At 42.2% G+C, this 19300-nt stretch overlaps 1 protein-coding gene across 1 annotated transcript in view; it reads right to left on the bottom strand.

Moving 5' to 3' along the window:
• Positions 1-5577: 5577 nt before the first annotated feature.
• Positions 5578-19300, bottom strand: part of LOC114649865 (interleukin-18 receptor 1-like) — a 92389-nt gene continuing 78666 nt past the window's right edge. Inside the window, exon 11 of the mRNA XM_028799227.2 lies at positions 5578-6173. Coding sequence (XP_028655060.2) covers positions 5830-6173 — 344 coding nt within the window. The 3' untranslated portion in view covers positions 5578-5829. The remainder of the gene's footprint in view (positions 6174-19300) is intronic.

Here is a 19300-nt window from a genome sequence, read left to right as displayed (position 1 = left end):
GCAGAGCTGGATTATTGATAGCCACTCCCCTAACGTGGCAGCTCTTTTCTTTTGTTCTTTACGCCATTGAGCGTTTGTTAGGTTGAAAAGGAGGGAAAGTAAACAGGGAGGGCTGGGTTGGCCCCTAAAATGTCAGACCCTTCTATTCCTTGGACAACCACAATATTTATGTTTATGTTTAGTGTGAGGTTGTTTGCTTAAATTAATATACTCCTGATTTTCTATTGTTAATTCTGTAGTTTGTTTTTCTTGTTGGCGACTGTCGGAGAGAGTGGGATACGGTGAGATATTGGCTAAGTCTGTCATACAGTAGCTCAGGTTCATTTTGGGTCTGAGCAGCCTGACAAGACATCCGTGTTCACTTTGGAGAGCGTTGTTACAACCTCACGCCTACACACTTCAACAAAAGGGAGAGGGGAACTGTGAAACCCCTGGCCAAAATGAACAAAGCCTTGAATTAGATTGGAAGAGTATTTATTCAATGAAATAAAAAAAAAATCATAATCTAAAATATTTGTAATGAAGAATACAAAAAGGAACAGAAAAATACAAAAAAGTAATAACTCCAAAACACCAAAACATACAATTTTTAATGGAAAGTCAAACTAGTATGGATGAATATTTTGGGCAAAATTAAAAAATGAAATAAATACACAAATAAATAATAGTACGTCTATAGGCGGAGTGGTGGCTCTGAGGCTAGGGATCTGCACTGGCAATCGGAAGGTTGCCGGTTCGAATCCCGTAAAATGCCAAAAGGGACCCTGCTCTGTTGGGCCCTTCAGCAAGGTCCTTAACCTGCAATTGCTGAGCGCTTTGAGTAGTGAGAAAAGCGCTATATAAATGCAAAGAATTATTATTACTGTAATATGTCAAAATAAATAAATAACAACATGGAATGCGAGTATAAATAATTAAATACGTCACAGAATATATTTTCATTGTTTTATTTCTTTATGCATTTACACTAGGGGCAAGCTCCCCTGACGCCTTCGGCGCCCAACCCCCAGTTGCGGTCAGAATATTAGTAAAATTTGTAAATGTACAAAAGAAAAATTATTATGTATTGGAGTCAAAATCACGAAATTTTACAAATATGTAAAAGAAAAATTAATTATTATTTAACGGAATAAAAATCACGAAATGATAATAAAAGATTTACTCGCCTACCAATTAAACTGAGGTCCAGTATACTCGATGAGTATTTATAAGAGACTAAATTAACAATCCGTTCATTTTAACTGACATTCTTATAGATAAAGAAACTTTTTTTTTAAAATGACTTATTTAAATGGGTCTGTATCGAAGGAGTGACATACCAAAGGAGTGACATAAATATCGTATTAAAGGAGTGACATTTTATTGGAGTCACCTACCACACACAACTGAAAGTACGCTCGCCAAAATCGTTGCTACCACTTGGATGGTTGATTGGATGGTTGTCACTCCTGTGAAATTTATATCTGAGGTTTCACTCCTTTGTTATGTCACTCCTATGACATGGCACTCCTTTGAATAGGACCGATTTAAATAACAGGAAAAATCACGTGAAAACTAAAGTGGCATGCAATGGGTCATCGTAACTCGACCTTCAGCTGACTAAATCACCGAAATACAAACATTGGTGTGATGAACAGATCATTTATTTTTTTAATAGTTTGTTTCTGTGAAAGAAAGTTTACTCAATCAAAAATAATGTAATTTATTGAATTAAATTATTAAAATAAATTTTTGAAATAATAATGATTTATTGACTTTCTTTATATTAAAAACCACAACTTTCTTGATATTTTAGTTTATGATTTAAAAACAGAATAAGAATCTGAAAATCTAACAACATCACATTAAAGTTCAATAATTTCCGAAAAGAATGATACCAAACATATATATGTAGGTTTTAAAATAAGCCTGATTTAAAGCGTGACAAAAAAACGTGACATAAAAACATCACATAAAATCATTGTACTTTTAGGCTTAGGATTTTATATATATATATATATATAGATTATATTGAATTAGTTATGTATTTTAGTGATACACAAAAAACATGAAATAAGCCCTGAACTGCAAACTGTCACATTCACTCGTCAATGTCGAGAGGGCGGGCTCTAGCGTGTCCTGTGTTTTGATTGGGTACTTGTCGGTACGATGCAAACTCCTCATGATGAATTTCAAGTTTCTTAATTAAAATTCTCCACTTCGCAGGTCATTCTGCTTCACTTTTCGTAAACTCATATCTGATCTGCGGGATTCCCAAGGCAAGAAAAAAAACGTACATCCACTCTGGGGACGACTCACCAATCAAAAAGCAGAACTCATTAGAGCCCACCCTCTTAACTTTGACGAGGGAAAGTGACAGTTTTCATTTCAGGGCTTATTCTGTGATGCTGGTAGTGTCGCTGAAATGAATAAATTAAGAAGTAAATAAATAAATACACGAAGAAATACGCAACAAAGAAACAATTGTGACATATTTGATTAGTTATACTAATTTATATTTATACTAATTTTTAATTAATTAATTTCATGTTATTATTTATTCATTCTAACATTTCACTGAACCTTTATTTATCGCTGAAATTAATAAATTAAGAAGTAAATAAATAAATACACAAAGAAATATGCAACAAAGAAACAATTGTGACATATTTGATTAGTTATACTAATTTATATTTGTACTAATTTTTTAATTAATTAATTTCATGTTATTATTTATTCATTTTAACATTTCACTGAACCTTTATCGCTGAAATGAATAAATTATAAAGTAAATAAATAAATACAGTAATCCATCGCTACTTCGCGGATTCACGACTTCGTGGATTTTATATGTAAGCATATCTAAATATATAACGCGGATTTTTCGCTGCTTCGCGGGTTTCTGTGGACAATGGGTCTTTTTACTTCTGGTACTTGCTTCCTCAGTTGGTTTGCCCAGTTGATTTCATACAAGAGATGCTATTGGCGGATGGCTGAGAAGCTACCCAATCAGAGCACGCAGTTAAGTTCCTGTGTGCTGCTGATTGGCTCAGCGACGGAGCGCTGCATTAACCAGGAAGTCTCATCTCACTCATTCAGCATTAACGTGCTCCTGCTACTGCATTCAGGGGATTGTCACCTTCATCGTCAACATTTTTACTGCGCAGCATATTCATCACCATCATCACGTCATATATAGCTACGTGTACTTCGCTATACAGTAAGTGTAAACTTCTCTACCGATTTCATATTGCTTAGCAGTTGTCCCTGTTATTAATAGAGTAAAGGGTGGGTTGTAAACAATACAGGGAGGGTTTAAAAACGTCCAAATACACGTTAAATAATTAAATAAATATAGTGTCCCTACTCCCACGATAAGTGAGGGATTACTGTACACAAAGAAATACGCAACAAAGAAACAATTGTGACATATTTGATTAGCTATACTAATTTATATTTATACTAATTTTTTAATTAATTAATTAATTTCATGTTATTATTTATTCATTCTAACATTTCACTGAACCTTTATTGCTGAAATGAATAAATTAAGAAGTAAATAAATAAATACATGAAGAAATACGCAACAAAGAAACAATTGTGACATATTTGATTAGTTATACTAATTTATATTTATACTAATTTTTTAATTAATTCATTTATTTAATGTTATTGTTTATTCATTCTAACATTTGACAGAACCTTTATTTATTTGCGTATTTATTAAATTTGGTCTGAAATATCCCTCCGTTAACTACGAACAAACAAGAAACTGAAAACAATGCGAAAACACAAATGCGACAGAAAAAATGACAAAGGGAGTGGAAGAACAAAAGCCCTGGAAAAGTGGATGCCTGTCTGAGGCCTGCTAAGCCCTTCAACTGGCAGCAGCCGACCCGCTAACTGATCCTTGGCTAGGAGGGTCGGCCTCCCCATGGCCTCATCGTAAAAGGGAAAAGGAGAAAAACGAAATAAAGAAATGAGAGCTGCAAAAACGACAACCAGAAATCTTGAAAACTTAATGGTAAACAATTACATAAAATAAAAGGAATAACTGTCACATTTCTTCTAACAAAATTAACAAAACCCTTACAAAAATGAATCAACAAAAAATTAAATAGGCGCAGTCCTGGCAAATTCCTAACACAGTGTCCAAATTCTACAGAAGAGAGGACATGCAGTATCGTTGGTTATTTAATCCTTTTCTTGAGATCTCCAGAAAACAAAACTTACCGTTTGCTTCTGGTGACGTTGATAACACGTGACAACAACTGATGACAACAATGATAGCAACTGATCAACAGTCATGTGATATGCATGCAGATGTAGGCGGACCCCATTTGCATTGTTCGAACACGGGACACGACTCGTTTCTCCAGAGCGTGTGGTCGATGTTTTGACGCCTGTGCGCCTGAGGCTTGCCTTCTTGGACTCATCAGATGTAAGCAGTACCACACAAGGGGGGCACTGTTACTGAAGGTATCATCTCGCCGCCCAATGAGGAACACTGACTCCACCCCTTCCGGTCCAGCCTAAGGCAGAGGTTTTTTGTTAAGATTGTAAACTTTCGTACCATCGAGCACCTGTCGGGGTCTTTGAGTGCCCCCAGAGGACATGGCTAGGGGTGGATAATGCTGCTTTCCATGTGACTCGTAAGTGCTACCAACATGGAGTGAAAAGGAGCCCCCCCGCCTCACCTTGAGGTGTCTTGGAGGAAGGAGTGAGGAAGAATTTGATCAAATATTGTACTGGCTATTGATCTTTTGACAGATGATTATTGGAAAGGTGTGGCGGACAAGTAGATATCTTTAATTTGAAGCCAGAATTGTGCTGGGCATTACTGTGTCTGTGGTTTAGGGGTCATGGGCACACCCTTGGTAGTTACAGTACATTATTAATAATTTGACTTTTTAAAATTGATAATATTGAAAAGGGGTGGGCTGGTGCCCTGCCCAGGGTTTGTTTCATGCCCTGTGCCCTGTGTTCACTGGGATTGGCTCCAGCAGACCCCCGTGACCCTGTATTTAATGGTTGGATAGATAGATGGAAAGGGGGACACACGGCGGAGGAGTGATATTTGGCCTATCCTTATATTAGCCACCATATAGTCGAGGAAGGAGAGCGCTAGCAATGGGCCTGCTTTTCAACATATCGGGTGTGATTAGTTACACAACTGTCTAGAAGAAGCTGACTCCGAATCACGGCAACCCTTTCTATAGCACCTTTACATGGTGGACCGCTTTTAAAGACATTCAATAATCAGCCATTGCCGATCATCTTTCTGTAATGAACACAACTCGATGGCACAGCAGAGCTGCAGTATACAGTAAATGTTCAGGCAGGTGACGTGACCCGCACTGTGGGTCACACAGTGAAGATTCAAAGGCCGGGACTGAACCATCGACCTTGACTGTTTAAAGTCCACTTGGCCACCCTGTCTCCCTAGAATGGCAGGTTAACACTCAAGGTGCCTGCGTGATGAGTTGAAATGGGGCAGAAACCATTTACTGTAGTGCAGGAGCACCTTCTGGAATGTTCAACACAAACTAAAACTTGGAGCCTGGGGGTCCAACTCTTATCGAAGAACATCCAGCACAATTTAATGATACATTATTTCAAGTTTTAGGAGGCCAAATGAGAGCTACAAAGTTACAAAAATAGCAGTTTACTTGGCTTGTAGCGTAACTCCATGTTGAGTTCATGATATCTTCTCAATCTACGAACTCCAGAGTCCAGGGTAAGGGCAGGGCACAAATAAATCACTTAACTTTTCATCTTCTCTAATGTTCCCTGAAATTTATCTTTATTACAACAATTTCAGGCACTTTGTGTTGGATATGTAAAGAGATTTTACAGCAAATTCATTTCATCAGTATGAGGCGACGCCATTTTTTTCGCCGGCATGTAGTATCGCATCTTCTTCCAGAAACGAGAGTTGTAGTTGTCGGCTTGACTATTTTTCCACTTAACGGTGCCCCTTTCCTTCACAAGAAGTCGGAGGGACTCTGGTAGAGACTTTAGATCGTTCAGAGGCTTGTACTCGATCAGTATCACCTGAATCTTCTTCTCAACCAAGTCGGAGTGCAGCCCGGTGACCAATTCGTAATGACTCTCGTCGACCACATTTTCGCCACTTAGGATCAAAATCATTCTTCTGCTTTTGCCAATGTATTCCAAAGTATTGTCCACAAATGCTGGGGAAAGAAGACAATTAGAAGCGTTAAAATATTTTATATTGACGCAGGAAGAAGTGCTACTCTAGACTTGAAAGATCAAGTGAGGAAAATAATAAAATGAATAGTCACGCAGCTTATTATCTTAAGTTTACGGCCCACTAACAGAACAAAATGCTTGTTTATGAAAACGGCCTATTGGTAAGTTCATCTGTTTCGATCATGTCATGAATTCATGAACCTCTGTTCACAGGATATGCCTTACGTCCCTCTTTCTTTGTATGTCTGATTGCTTTTTGTTCATCAGACATTCTAGCCCTTGCATTCCTCTTTTTATTTTTGCTTCTTGTTGCCTTTCCTTGTCGGACATTCCAGCCCTGTTGTTGATGTAATACCGAGTCATCTGGGCTCACTGTATTACTCCAACCACTTGCCTTTGTTCATCGGGCATTCCTGCTCATTTGTGGGCACCAGATGACATTATGCCTGGGCACAGATGGCAGACAGTGGACATCTTTATCACTTTAGATAGATAGATAGATAGATAGATAGATAGATAGATAGATAGATAGATAGATAGATAGATAGATAGATAGATAGATAGATAGATAGATAGATAGATAGATAGATAGATACTTTAGTGTAGTTGGCAGGATTAGATAGATAGATAGATAGATAGATAGATAGATAGATAGATAGATAGATAGATAGATAGATAGATAGATAGATAGATAGATAGATAGATAGATAGATAGATAGATAGATAGATAGATAGATAGATGCTTTAGCGTAGTTGGCAGGATTAGATAGATAGTGCCTTTTCTATTTATATTTATATCTATTTATATCTATCTATTATATAGTGCCTTTCATATCTACAGTATCTAAACGCGTGTGCATTGTACTTACTGAAAGCAGCGTTACGGATTTTGCAAATGTTCATTTTTTTCCCTCCTTTTACACAACTGTGTCTTTCCGGAAATGTTCAGCAATCAAAAAATAATTATGCAGCGTATGCCTGCAGGAACACGTGCAGCGAGCGACACACATTCACATACAGGCACGCGTGCGTATGCGAGAGAGAGCGCTGGACACATAAGAATAATAATACTTTGTTACATTGATATAGCAGTGTTCTCAGTATTCAAAGCGCTATCCACACAGGGAGGAACCAGGAACCAAACCCACAATCTTCCACAGTCTCCTTACTACAAAGCAGCACCACTACTACAGCGCCACAAGGCAGTTCAAGAATGCACCGGGCTCGATTTTGTTTTCACTTCTGTTTACAGCGATCAGGTCGTAGATAGCATTGTTGCAATGTTACTTTTCTTGGTGGCTTATTACATTACGGATGTTTCACATGTAGGGCGGCACGGTGGCGCAGTGGTAGTGCTGCTGCCTCGCAGTTAGGAGACCCAGGTTCGCTTCCCGGGTCCTCCCTGCGTGGAGTTTGCATGTTCTCCCCGTGTCTGTGTGGGTTTCCTCTGGGCACTCCGGTTTCCTCCAACAGTCCAAAGACGTGCAGGTTAGGTGGATTGGCGATTTTAAATTGGCCCTAGTGTGTGTTTATGTGTGTCCTGTGGTGGGTTGGCACCCTGCCCGGGATTGGTTCCTGCCTTGTGCCCTGTGTTGGCTGGGATTGGCTCCAGCAGACCCCCGTGACCCTGTGTTCGGATTAAGCGGGTTGGAAAATGGATGGATGTTTCACATGTTCATTTCTTCCCCTGTGCTTAAAAGACATTAAAAAAGTGTTTCTCAACTGTGACTCCGGAACCTCACAGTACGCAAGCTATATTAAGCGTCAACAACGAAGACCCGCTACACCTTAATCTACAAGTACTGACGACTGTGTCGTTCAGGAAGTGTTCACCCATCAATACATAATTATGCGGCGTATGCTACGCCACGGGTTGGCTAGTTGTTACTATTATTTCTTGTATGTACAGACCTTTGCGCAGTGAAATCCTTGTTAAAATGTGATTTACAAATACATTTTCCTTCCTTCCTTGTGGCCGAAAGAACTCGATCGCAGATACAAGAGGTGGCAGAATTGAGTTTCCTCCGCACCCCAGGGGTGTCCGGGCTCAGCCGTAATGACAGGACGATGAGTGCAGACATTGAGGAGGAGCTCAAAGTGAAGCTGCTGCTCCTCCACATGGTAAAGAGCCAGTTGGAATAGTCCAGGCATCAGATTAGGGTGCCATCCTGTGGAGATGTTTCAGCACGTCCAACCTGGAGGAGACCTTGGGGCAGACCCGGGACACACAGATTAGGAACTGGCCAAGGGACACCTCGTTATCCCCCTGAAGGAGTTGAAAGAGGTGGTGAGGAGAAGAGATGCCTGGTGTATCTCTGCTCACACTGCTGCACACCCCCAGGTGAGCCAGACCCCGAAAACGGCTGGACGACTGGCCTGCAGTGACAGATATCAGCAGGAATAAGAAACAGCACAGCATGAGTCACATCTTCATGGATTAATACAGCATCTGACCGCTGAGTATCTACTGCATCAGGCTGATAGGAAAAATGCAGTCAGGTCAAAAATTTGTGTTTTTAAAAGAAAAGAAAAAAAAAAAAAACGCTTACAGGACAACATGTCGTATTTTGCTGATGTTACTTCATATGCTGTGCTGACTCAGAAGATTTCCCACTCTAACTCAATTTTAAGATTACAACAGCTATTTTAAGAAATGCATGTCCCAAAAACTCTAAAAAGGAAGTGATTAATGATAAAGATGGAAGGAGGTGCCGGTAGATTTCGACATCCAAACTGGTTCTTGTTAAACGTGGCCGAGTAAAATGAACGCATTTCTTCATCGAGCGCGGACGGCACTTTCAGTGTATGTCATACTGATGGATACTTTTCTTTGGGTTATTAATGCATTATTAAATAGCAAAATACCCGCGAAGTACTGCTGTAAAATTTTTATTAAGAAGAAAAGTAAACCTTTTTAAACTGAGGGAAAATATACCAATAATTATTTGTTAAGGATCTCTTTGTATACCACGTTGTCAGTTCGGCCCTCCGGTTGTAATATGACCAAGCTGTGTGCTGAGCTTACTCTTGAGCATGCAACGTATAGTTGGCCATGTGAAAAGCAATCTCGCCTCAAATGAATGCCAGCCTTTTGTAGGGTCTGTCCCTGAGACTTAATGGTCATTGTGAAGCAGAGCCTTACTGGAAATTGGAGGCATTTGAATTGAAATGGGTTTCATTGATAACTTCGCATCCAGCTTTTGAGAGTTTAAACATTCATAAACATCAACGTGTCCACTACTCAAATCGTTACCTGTGAATCTAAGATGTTTAAGAGGCATTGGCGGTTGTCCAAAGGTGTAAAATATTTGGCCATTTCGGTACACTTGAAAGCGACAATCGAACAATTCAGCGGCAGCCATCAACTCACATGCAGAACCATAGGTGAAGGGCTTAAGCATTTCACTCTTCTAGTGCTCCTGTGTAGTATAATTATCTCCTGTACCGTCATCAGTCCACACTTTGAACCTGTGCCAGTCATTCAATACATAAGACACAATGTTCCTCCGGATATCAAGAGTGAGCCTGATATGGCCGTCCAATATGTAACACAGAGAATGGAAAAGGCAGGCGCCATCTCCAGGCATGGAATCCACTCGGTAAGTGACAGTTCTTTGATCGATGGTGATCACCTCGATAGACATGTTAATGGGGGTACGGTTGGAACGATAAAGGAAATTGGTACCTGAACAATGTAAACTAAGTCTAAAATACCTACACAATAACTATAATCGTAATAAACAAACAATAAAACAGCAGAGAAGCTGTGGATTAAATAAAAAGGCTGCAGTTATCAGCAGGGAGACATGAATACTGTGGCGAAGCAAGGAAGGGAATGAAGAGACCGGAGCGACAGACGGCCTTATATAGGCAGGCAGTCAACTATGTGGGAGGTGTGGGGATGGGGGACCCAACGCCGCCTCACACGGTGACCGAGCTGCAGGCTATGGACGTATATATGTACGTAAGTAGAATTCAGTTAGCGTTGGGAACCCGCGTACCAAATTTCTTGAAGATGGGCCCATAAGTAACAAAGACCGTTGGAAAGTTCAATATGGCGGCCGACAGTGGCGTCATACCACCGAAATAAGTACGTACATCGGTTTCGGTTAGCGCAGGGAAGCCGCCTACCAAATTTCGTGAAGATGGGGCCATAAATAAGAAAGTTTAACATGGCGGACATTGTCGTCTGTTATGACCGTTACGTGTAGAATTTCGAAATGAAACCTGCTTAACTTTTGTAAGTAAGCTGTAAGGAATGAGCCTGACAAATTTCAGCTTTCTACCTACACAGGAAATTAGTGATGAGTGAGTCAGTGAGGGCTTTGCCTTTTATTAGTATAGATAATGTATTATATGGCCAGCTGCCATACCACATGAACTTCAGAAGAGGTCAACCACCTGAAGTTTAGCCTGTTCAGGTCTGGCCAGGACTTGGATGGGAGTGCTACGCACGTCTCCACTTTATTGATTTTAGCTCTGCTTTTAACACCATCCTCCCTCCTCACAGATTGGTGTGCAAGCTGCTAGCCCTGGGACTCCCGTATTCCATCTGTCTATGGATTAAAGACTTCCTGACAGACCGCACACAAAGGGTTAAGGTGGGCCTTCAGCATCAGCACTGGCTCTCCTCAGGGTTGTGTGCTGAGCCCTCTGCTCTTCACGCTGTACACACATGACTGCGCCCCAACCCACCACAGCAACACCATCATCAAATTTGTAGACAACACTACTGTGGTGGGGCTCATCTCTGGGGAGGATGAGTCTGTCTACAGGGACGAAGTGGAGCAGCTGACAGTGTGGTGCACTGACAACAACACAAGTAAGACCAAGGAGCTCGTTGTGGACTTCAGGAAAAAGAAAATGGACATCAAACCACTCTACATCAGAGGGGACTGTGTGGAGAGGGTGTCAGACTTCCGCTTCAGAGAGTCCAGATCATGGAAGACCTGTCCTGGGGTGTGAACACAGCTGAGCTGGCAAAGAAGGCTCAGCTGGCAAAGAAGGCTCAGCTGAGAGTCCTCAGGAAAAATAACATCCCCCAAAAACTTCTGGTGTCCTTCTATCGCTGCTCTATCGAGAGGATCCTGTGCTAACGGCCTCTGCATGGGGTTTACCAGCTGCACAACAGCGCAGAGGAAGACACTTCAGTGGATCGTAAAGATGGCCCAGCAGATCATCGGCTGCTCTCTACCCTCTCTGGATGAACTGCACAGCTCTCGCTGCCTCAGGAAAGCAGAAGATATCTTAAAAGATTCCTCACACCCCACTCATGAAATCAGACAAAAGATAAAGGAGCATCCAAACAAAGACTAAGAGACTGAATAACAGTTTCTACCCTGTTGCTATCAGGGCACTGAATGCCACCTGATCGCCTCCAATGCAGCAGTGGAATAGATGACGTTGTGCCATAGTGTTCATGTGCAATTAAGGTCTTATGTTGAATGTTTGTGTTCTACCTTATTTCTTCTTATCCTTTTTTAATTACTAGCCAACCCGTGGCGTAGCATACGCCGCATAATTATGTATTGATGGGTGAACACTTCCTGAAAGACACAGTTGTCCAAATGGGGTTGGCTTTGAAGATACGACTGTAGGTGAATGAAAAGATGTAACTCTGGAGAGGGCAACATACAATACAGCTTTTTACACGCTGCACACAACGATCCACATCTGCGACAAACAAACTGTTTTACACGCTGCATGCAGCAATTCACATCCGCAACAAATATGATTCTTCTTAGATGGTGCTGTCGCATCCACCCTCGCTCTCGAAGCATACACACTGCCTGGTCATGTGCCCACTCGCAAGAGCAACTAACAGAGACCCGTCCACCAACTGCAAGACCATGGGATACCCCTTGCAAACTGTTCTACACGCCGCATACAGCGATTCACATCCACGACAAACTGTTTTACACGCTGCATACAGCGATTCATATCCGTGACAAACATGCCACTTCTTAGATAGTCCTGCCACGTCCACCCTCGTTCTCGAAGCATACACACCGCCTGGTCATGTGCCCGCTCGCAAGAGAAACTCACGGAGACCCGCCCACCAACTCTAAGACCATGGCGTGTAAAACAGTTTGCAATGGTGGACGCGGTCGTGCGTCATAACCGAAAAGAATACAGTGGAACCTTGGTTCAGGACCATAATTCGTTCCAAAACTCTGGTCGTAAACCGATTTGGTCATGAACCGAAGCAATTTCTCCCATAGGATTGTATGTAAATACAATTAATCAGTTCCAGACTGTACGAACTGTATGTAAATATATATTTTAAGTTTTTAAGCACAAATATAGTTAATTAATCCATAGAATGCACAGCGTAATAGTAAACTAAATGTAAAAACATTGAATAACACTGAGAAAACCTTGAACAACAGAGAAAACTAACACTGTAATAGTTTGCGCTATAGCGCTACCAACCGCTGGCTAAAAACACTTTTTTTAATGAGTTTTAAGCACAGGGAAAAAAAATGAACATTTGAAAAAATCCATAATTTAATAAACCACCAAGAAAAGTAACATTGCAACAATGCACACTACGAACCGATCGCTGTAAACAGAACTGAAAACAAAATCAAGCCGAGTGCATTCTTTAACTGCCTTCCTACGTTATGAGTCCAATCCTCTCTCTCTGGCACTGCCTGTGTGTGTGCGCGGCTCTCTCTCGCGCTGCCTGTGTGTGAACTGAGGTTCCACTGAGGTTGACTAATGAAAGGTCAACGTGGCTCAGAGGTGCACGTGGAGTCTAGCAGAGACGAACGTGAATGACGCCCGGTATTGTGAGTTGCGGCGTCCAAGTTGGTGGGCGTGGCTCTGGGAGTTGTCGTCGTATCCAATGGTCTTAGAGTTAGTGGGCGTGGCTGTCTTGCGTGCTTTCCACGGGTGGCTACTTGATTTTGACACCGCAGGGACTGCACCTAATTTCATTGTATTTGTAACAATGACAATAAAGATATTCTGATTCTCACTGAGAAAAGCACTATATAAATGTAAAGAATTTATTATTATTACTATTATTATTACTATTATTATTATTATTATTATTTTCTAATCAGGATATTCAGTTCAGGATGGTGTGGCACCATCCAGTCTCTGAATTCGGCATCAGCTCTTTTACAACTACAACAGCAATATTTATTTCTATAGCACATTTTCATACAAATGCTGTAGCTCAAAGTGCTTTACATAATGAAGAAAGAGAAAAAAGACAAAACAAATTAGAAAATAGAATTTACTGGGCACTATCATATACAGTACACACACACAGACCCCAAACCAGATATCTACACTAACCTGTACAGACTTGGGATATTCAAGAAAAATTTTGAATTTCTTGCCTGAAGAAGGGGCCCGAGTTGCCTCAAACATTTCAATATTGTAATCATCTTTTTTTAACAGGTTATTGAATTTATTAAAATCAAATAACATGCCATACAGGGCGGCACGGTGGCGCAGTGGGTAGCACTGCTGCCTCGCAATAAGTAGACCCATCTGGGTTCGCTTCCCGGGTCCTCCCTGCGTGGAGCTGGCATGTTCTCCCCGTGTCTGTGTGGGTTTCCTCCCACAGTCCAAAGACATGCAGGTTCCCTAGTGCAGTGGTTCTCAAACTGTGGGGCGGGCCCCCCTAGGGGGGCGCGAAGTAACAAAAAGGGGGGCACGAAGATGTGAAAAAAAGAAAACAAGAATCGAAAATATGAAAAATACATCTATTGAAACCAAAACAAATTAACTTAAACTACATTCTGATAGTAGAAAAATAAATATAGAGTTAGATAAATGTTGATAAAAGTTAAGTAGGTATAGTAAAATATGCATCTATGATATAACATTAATTAAAAAAGAACAAATTGGTATTAGTGGGCTTTTTCAAAGAAACGTTAGCGGGGGCGCGATTAAAACTGTTATGAAAACTCGGGTCGCATACTTAAAGGTTCAGAAACGCTGCCCTAGTGTGTGCTTGGTGTGTGTGTGTGTGTGTGTGTGTGTGTGTGTGTGTGTGTGTGCGCTCTGCCAGGGGTTTGTTCCTGCCATGCGCCCTGTGCTGGCTGAGATTAGCTCCAGCAGACCCCCGTGACCCTGTGTTAGGATATAACGGGTTGGAAAATGGATGGATTCCACACAAGCAAGTCAACTTTTACAAAAGTAAGTTCGAAACAAATCAGCCTCCACCCATCCATACTGTAACCATTTTGCTTGACTTCCCCCTGAGATTAATGAAGGCCTATCTAATCCAATCTAATCAAAAACAAAAATGACAAAGAACATGAAACCCAGAAGCCTCTTGAATTCCATGCCACCCAGTTTGATTATTTTCAAAAAGAAGAACTGTCTCTAACTGGTCGAGCAGGTCAGCAGTGACAGTTGTTCAGTGTTGTGCAAGCTGGCCGTACTTTTTAGCACAATTAATCCTGGGCCTCCGACTGTGCCGGGCAGACATGGGACTACTTACAGTAATAAGGCCCTTCAGAATGAACACCAGCAAACTCCACAATGCCAAAAGAGATAACGATGAGCAAAACAAGCAAATTCAAAACAAGATAAAGTTACGGGGAAAAGTTTAGACAGGAAAAACAAAAATGCCTATAAATAACATTGAATCAAAAAAAAAAAGTCAGAGAAAAACCGCATGGCGTAAGCTTCAGGTGCATTCTGGGATCTGCTTATCTGGTTTGAAACTTTGCTTCTGAATGCCTTGAAATTCCTTCAGTTTTATTTTTGCCCACCACCTCTTGACTCACTGGTATGAGAACAACACACACATGATATGCCATAAGACGTATCTTGAACAACGACCGCCACCAGTACTGTTAGCCAACAGGGTGCTGGTGGAAATGGGCTACTGTTGGCCGAAGAAGAAGAAGAAGAAGAGGGGGGAGACGTGTCCGGAGGCAGGAGGAGAGAAGGAAGGTAAAGAGAGTGGAACTGAGGGTAGGAACTTTGAATGTTGGCAGTATGACTGGTAAGGGGAGAGAGTTAGCCGATATGGCGGAGAGAAGGAAGGTTGACATATTGTGCGTGAAGAGACTAAATGGAAGGGGAGTAAGACCAGGGGGATCGGAGGTGGATTCAAATTGTTCTATCATGGTGTGCATAGGAGGAGAAATGAAGTAGGAGTTATTCTAAAGGAACAGCATGTCAAGAGTGTTTGGGAGGTGAAAATAGTGTCAGACAGAGTGACGATTATGAAGCTGGAAGTTGGAGGTGTGATGATGAATGTTGTTAGTGCATATGTCCTGCAAGTTGGTGTGCGATGGATGAGAAAGAAGATTTCTGGAGTGAGTTGGGTGAAGTGATGAACAGTGTACCCAAGGGACAGAGAGTGGTGATTGGAGCGAATTTCAAAGGACATGTTGGTGAAGGGAACAGTGGAGACAAGGAGGTGATGGGTAGGTATGGTGTCAAGGACAGGAATGAAGAAGGTCAGAGGATAGTGGATTTTGCCCAAAGGATGGACATGGTTGTGGTGAATACGTATTTTAAGAAGAGGGAGGAACATAAGGTTATGTACAAGAGTGGAGGAAGATTCACACAGGTAGTTGACAACCTATGCAGAAGAGTTGATCTGAAGGAGATTGAAGACTGCAAAGTGGAGTTGCATTGAGTCTTTGTGGACCTGGAGAAAGCATATAACAGTGTGACTGAGAGGAGCTGTGGTATTGTATGAGAAAGTCAGGAGTGGCAGAGAAGTATGTAAGAGTTGTACAGGATATGTACGAGGGAAGTGTGACTGTGGTGAGGTCTGCGGTAGGAGTGACGGAGGTGGGATTACATCAGGGATCGGCTCTGAGCCCTTTCTGATTTGCAATGGTGATGGACAGGTTGACAGATGAGATTAGACAGGAGTCCCCATGGACTGTGATGTTTGCTGATGACATTGTGATCTGTAGCGATAGTAGGGAACAGGTTGGGGAGACCCTCGTGAGGTGGAGATCTGCTCTAGAGAGGAAAGGAATGAAGGTCAGTAGGAACAAGACAGAATACATGTGTGTGAATGAGAAGGAGCTCAGTGGAATGGTGAGGATGAAGGTGGATGACTTTAAATACCTGGTATCAACAGTACAGAGTAATGGGGATTGTGAAGGAGAGGTGAAGAAGAGAGTGCAGGCAGGGTGGAGTGGTGGAGAAGAGTGTCAGGAGTGATTTGTGACAGACGGATATCAGCAAGAGTGAAAGGGAAGGTCTACAGGGCTGGTAGTGAGACCAGCTATGTTATATGGGTTGGAGACGGTGGCACAGGAGACAGAGCTGGAGGTGGTAGAGTTAAAGATGTTAAGATTTACATTGGGGGTGAAGAGGATGTACAGGATTAGAAATGAGGACATTAGAGGGTCAGCTCAGGTTGGACAGTTGGGAGACGAGGTCAAAGAGGTGAGATTGCACTGGTTTGGACATGTGCAGAGGAGAGATGCTGTGTAAACTGGGAGAAGGGTGCTAAGGATAGAGCTGCCAGTCAAGAGGAAAAGGGGAAGGCCTAAGTGAAGGTGATGAGAGAGGACATGAAGGTGATGGGTGTGACAGAGCAAGATGACGAGGACAGGAAGATGTGGAAAAAGATGGTCCTCTGTGGCAACCCCTAATGGAAGCAGCCGAAAGAAGAAGAATAAGAAGATTAACAATAAGATGCAAATGACAAAGGAGTCAGCAGATCTCCATCAAACTTGTTTCCATTTACACCTGCCTGGATTCATCCTGAACTATTTGGTTTAATAAAACACTTAAGAGAAAAATGTGACCGACTAGACATGATCCTTTTTAGGCTTCAAATCATTTGGATGATATCCTTGGAAAGGCAAAAAAAAATCTACAAGAACCTAGCATTGCAGACTAACAAGCCACGAAAATAAATAAGTTCTGAGATCAGCAAGGATTGGTTTCTAATGAAGCGATTGGGTTGGAAAGAAAACCTGCAGCCACTGCGTTCCTCCAGGACTGACATTGCCCACCCCTCTGACCTAATGCAAGAACTACTAGACGATAAGCTGTTCTTTTTGACTGGAGTCGATGGTTGGCATTGCACATAGCAGCCTCAGGCTCGGCCTTGGAAACTCATTTCATGAAGCTCCCGGCACACGTTGCTGAGAACTCTGTTGTGAGTGACACACCAGAGGAGAGGCCATTTTTACAATGTCATGTGTTTACAGCACTCGGTGTTCCCACTCAATCAGTGTGCAAGGTCTATCACTTTGTGGCTCAGCTGTTGTTGCTACACAGTAACGGCATTTAGAGCTGACTGGGGGGCAGATCTAGCAATTTCACATCCTGACTTGTGGTAAAGATGGCATCCTATGACAGCCACTCCTTTTCTAACCTCAATAGGGTCACGTTGGGAGTTGCTGGAACCTATCCCAGCTAGAATATGGGGCAAGGCAAGAACGAACCCTAGACAGGGCCATCAAAGTCACTGAGCTCCTCGGTATGTAGGAGCTATTGGAGATTGCACGGCTGTGTGTTTGATTTGATGCCCCTGGAGGAAGGAGGACCCTATCTGGAGGAAGGAGGATCCACATAGTTTTGGCCATATAGTGTAAAATGGATGTATTCCTATTCATATTTATCTTTTTAGCTTGCACCTTAATACGAGATGCACTCTGGGCTCATACAGAACTGTGCTTCATTGTCATTGTACTTGTGCAGAGTCTTCTTTGTCCTTCGCAGGTGAAGGGTCCGCTTGCCTTTCTCCACTTGACCCAATCAAAGATGTCCTTTGGGGTGACGTTGATGTGCCACATGTTTTCTCTTAACCTGTCTACCCAACGCTTCTTTGGCCAACCACGTGGTCATCTTCCATCCAAACTGAGATGTAAGGCCGTCTAAGCCAACAAATTTTCGTCGACTTCTGTGCATATGGCCATGCCAGCGTAGGCGTGCCTCTTAAATCTTCCCAATGGTCGACGCCACTCCCATTCATTTTCTGCATGTCTTCTTTCGTGACATGGTCCAAACGTGCCAGTCTGAGTATCCAATGGAGCATCCACACTTCCACGACATGCAGTGTTTGTTCGCCGGCTGGCCAGCCTTCAGCTTCATACAGGGCCACTGGTGGCACAACCATCTTGTAGATTTTTAGCCTTGAGGTGAGCCTGAACTGGATGGATTTGATCAGATCCTGGCCATCGATAGTGATGGTGCTGGCCATCTGTGGACCACATTCTATGCGCACTGTCTCCTTGGTGTTTAGCTGCTGTCACACACGCGCACATGGGAGGTAACTAAAGGGCTCAAAAGAGGGCAATTCAGTGTCGGACCAGGGGGTGTCAGAGTGTGGTAACCCTTTCGCTCTTTCTTCTGCAGACCAACTATGGGAAATTCTGACTGGTCTCGATGACATCACTTCCAGTTCTGGTCCCCGATGCCCTCACTTTTGGTCCCGATGACATCACGGTTCCGGTCCCGATGACATCACTTCCTCTGACTGGCTTTAAAAAAACGGCATTTTTGTTTTATGGACTCAAGTCTGTAAAGACCGATTATTATTGATTGTTTTTAGCCTTTTCAAGCAGCACCTTTTCGAGTATATGGGGTGGCTACCCCAAACCTTTTTGTGGTGTCTCTGGCTTCATTTCACACTGCATTCGATTGTCGTCAAGCCACATTTTCCATGTTTATTCTAATCTAATCTAATTAATTCTACTTTAATCAAATCTCGTCCAATCCAATCCAATGCAGATGTTCTATGGCCTATCTGTTTACTGTTAATAGACCACCATTGCAAAGTTCTGCACATCTGAGCCTTTACCTGGTGAAGGAGGCCACATACTGTACAACACATTGAACTGAATTTAAGGAACACCATAACCTAATGCAATTCATTCATTCATTCATTTTTCCACTGTTGTGGGGACAACAGTCTTAGCAGTGAGACCCTAAATGTCCGTTAAAACACTTGTCAACTCATATTGTGGTATCCCAAGGCCTTCCCAGGGTATCACACTGAACCCTGGGTCTTCCCAGAGGTTTCCTCCCATAAAAAGGCATCCATATCAGATACCCGGACCACCTCAACTTAAGGAGGCTCAGCAGCTCTACAACGTGCTTCTCCTGGATGTCTGTTCTTCTCACCCTTAACTCCACCACCACCTAATGAAATGCTCTAATA

Source organism: Erpetoichthys calabaricus, chromosome 4, assembly GCF_900747795.2.
Source record: "Erpetoichthys calabaricus chromosome 4, fErpCal1.3, whole genome shotgun sequence".
Classification (NCBI taxonomy): Eukaryota; Metazoa; Chordata; class Cladistia; order Polypteriformes; family Polypteridae; genus Erpetoichthys; species Erpetoichthys calabaricus.
This window is presented reverse-complemented; position numbering and strand designations above follow the sequence as displayed.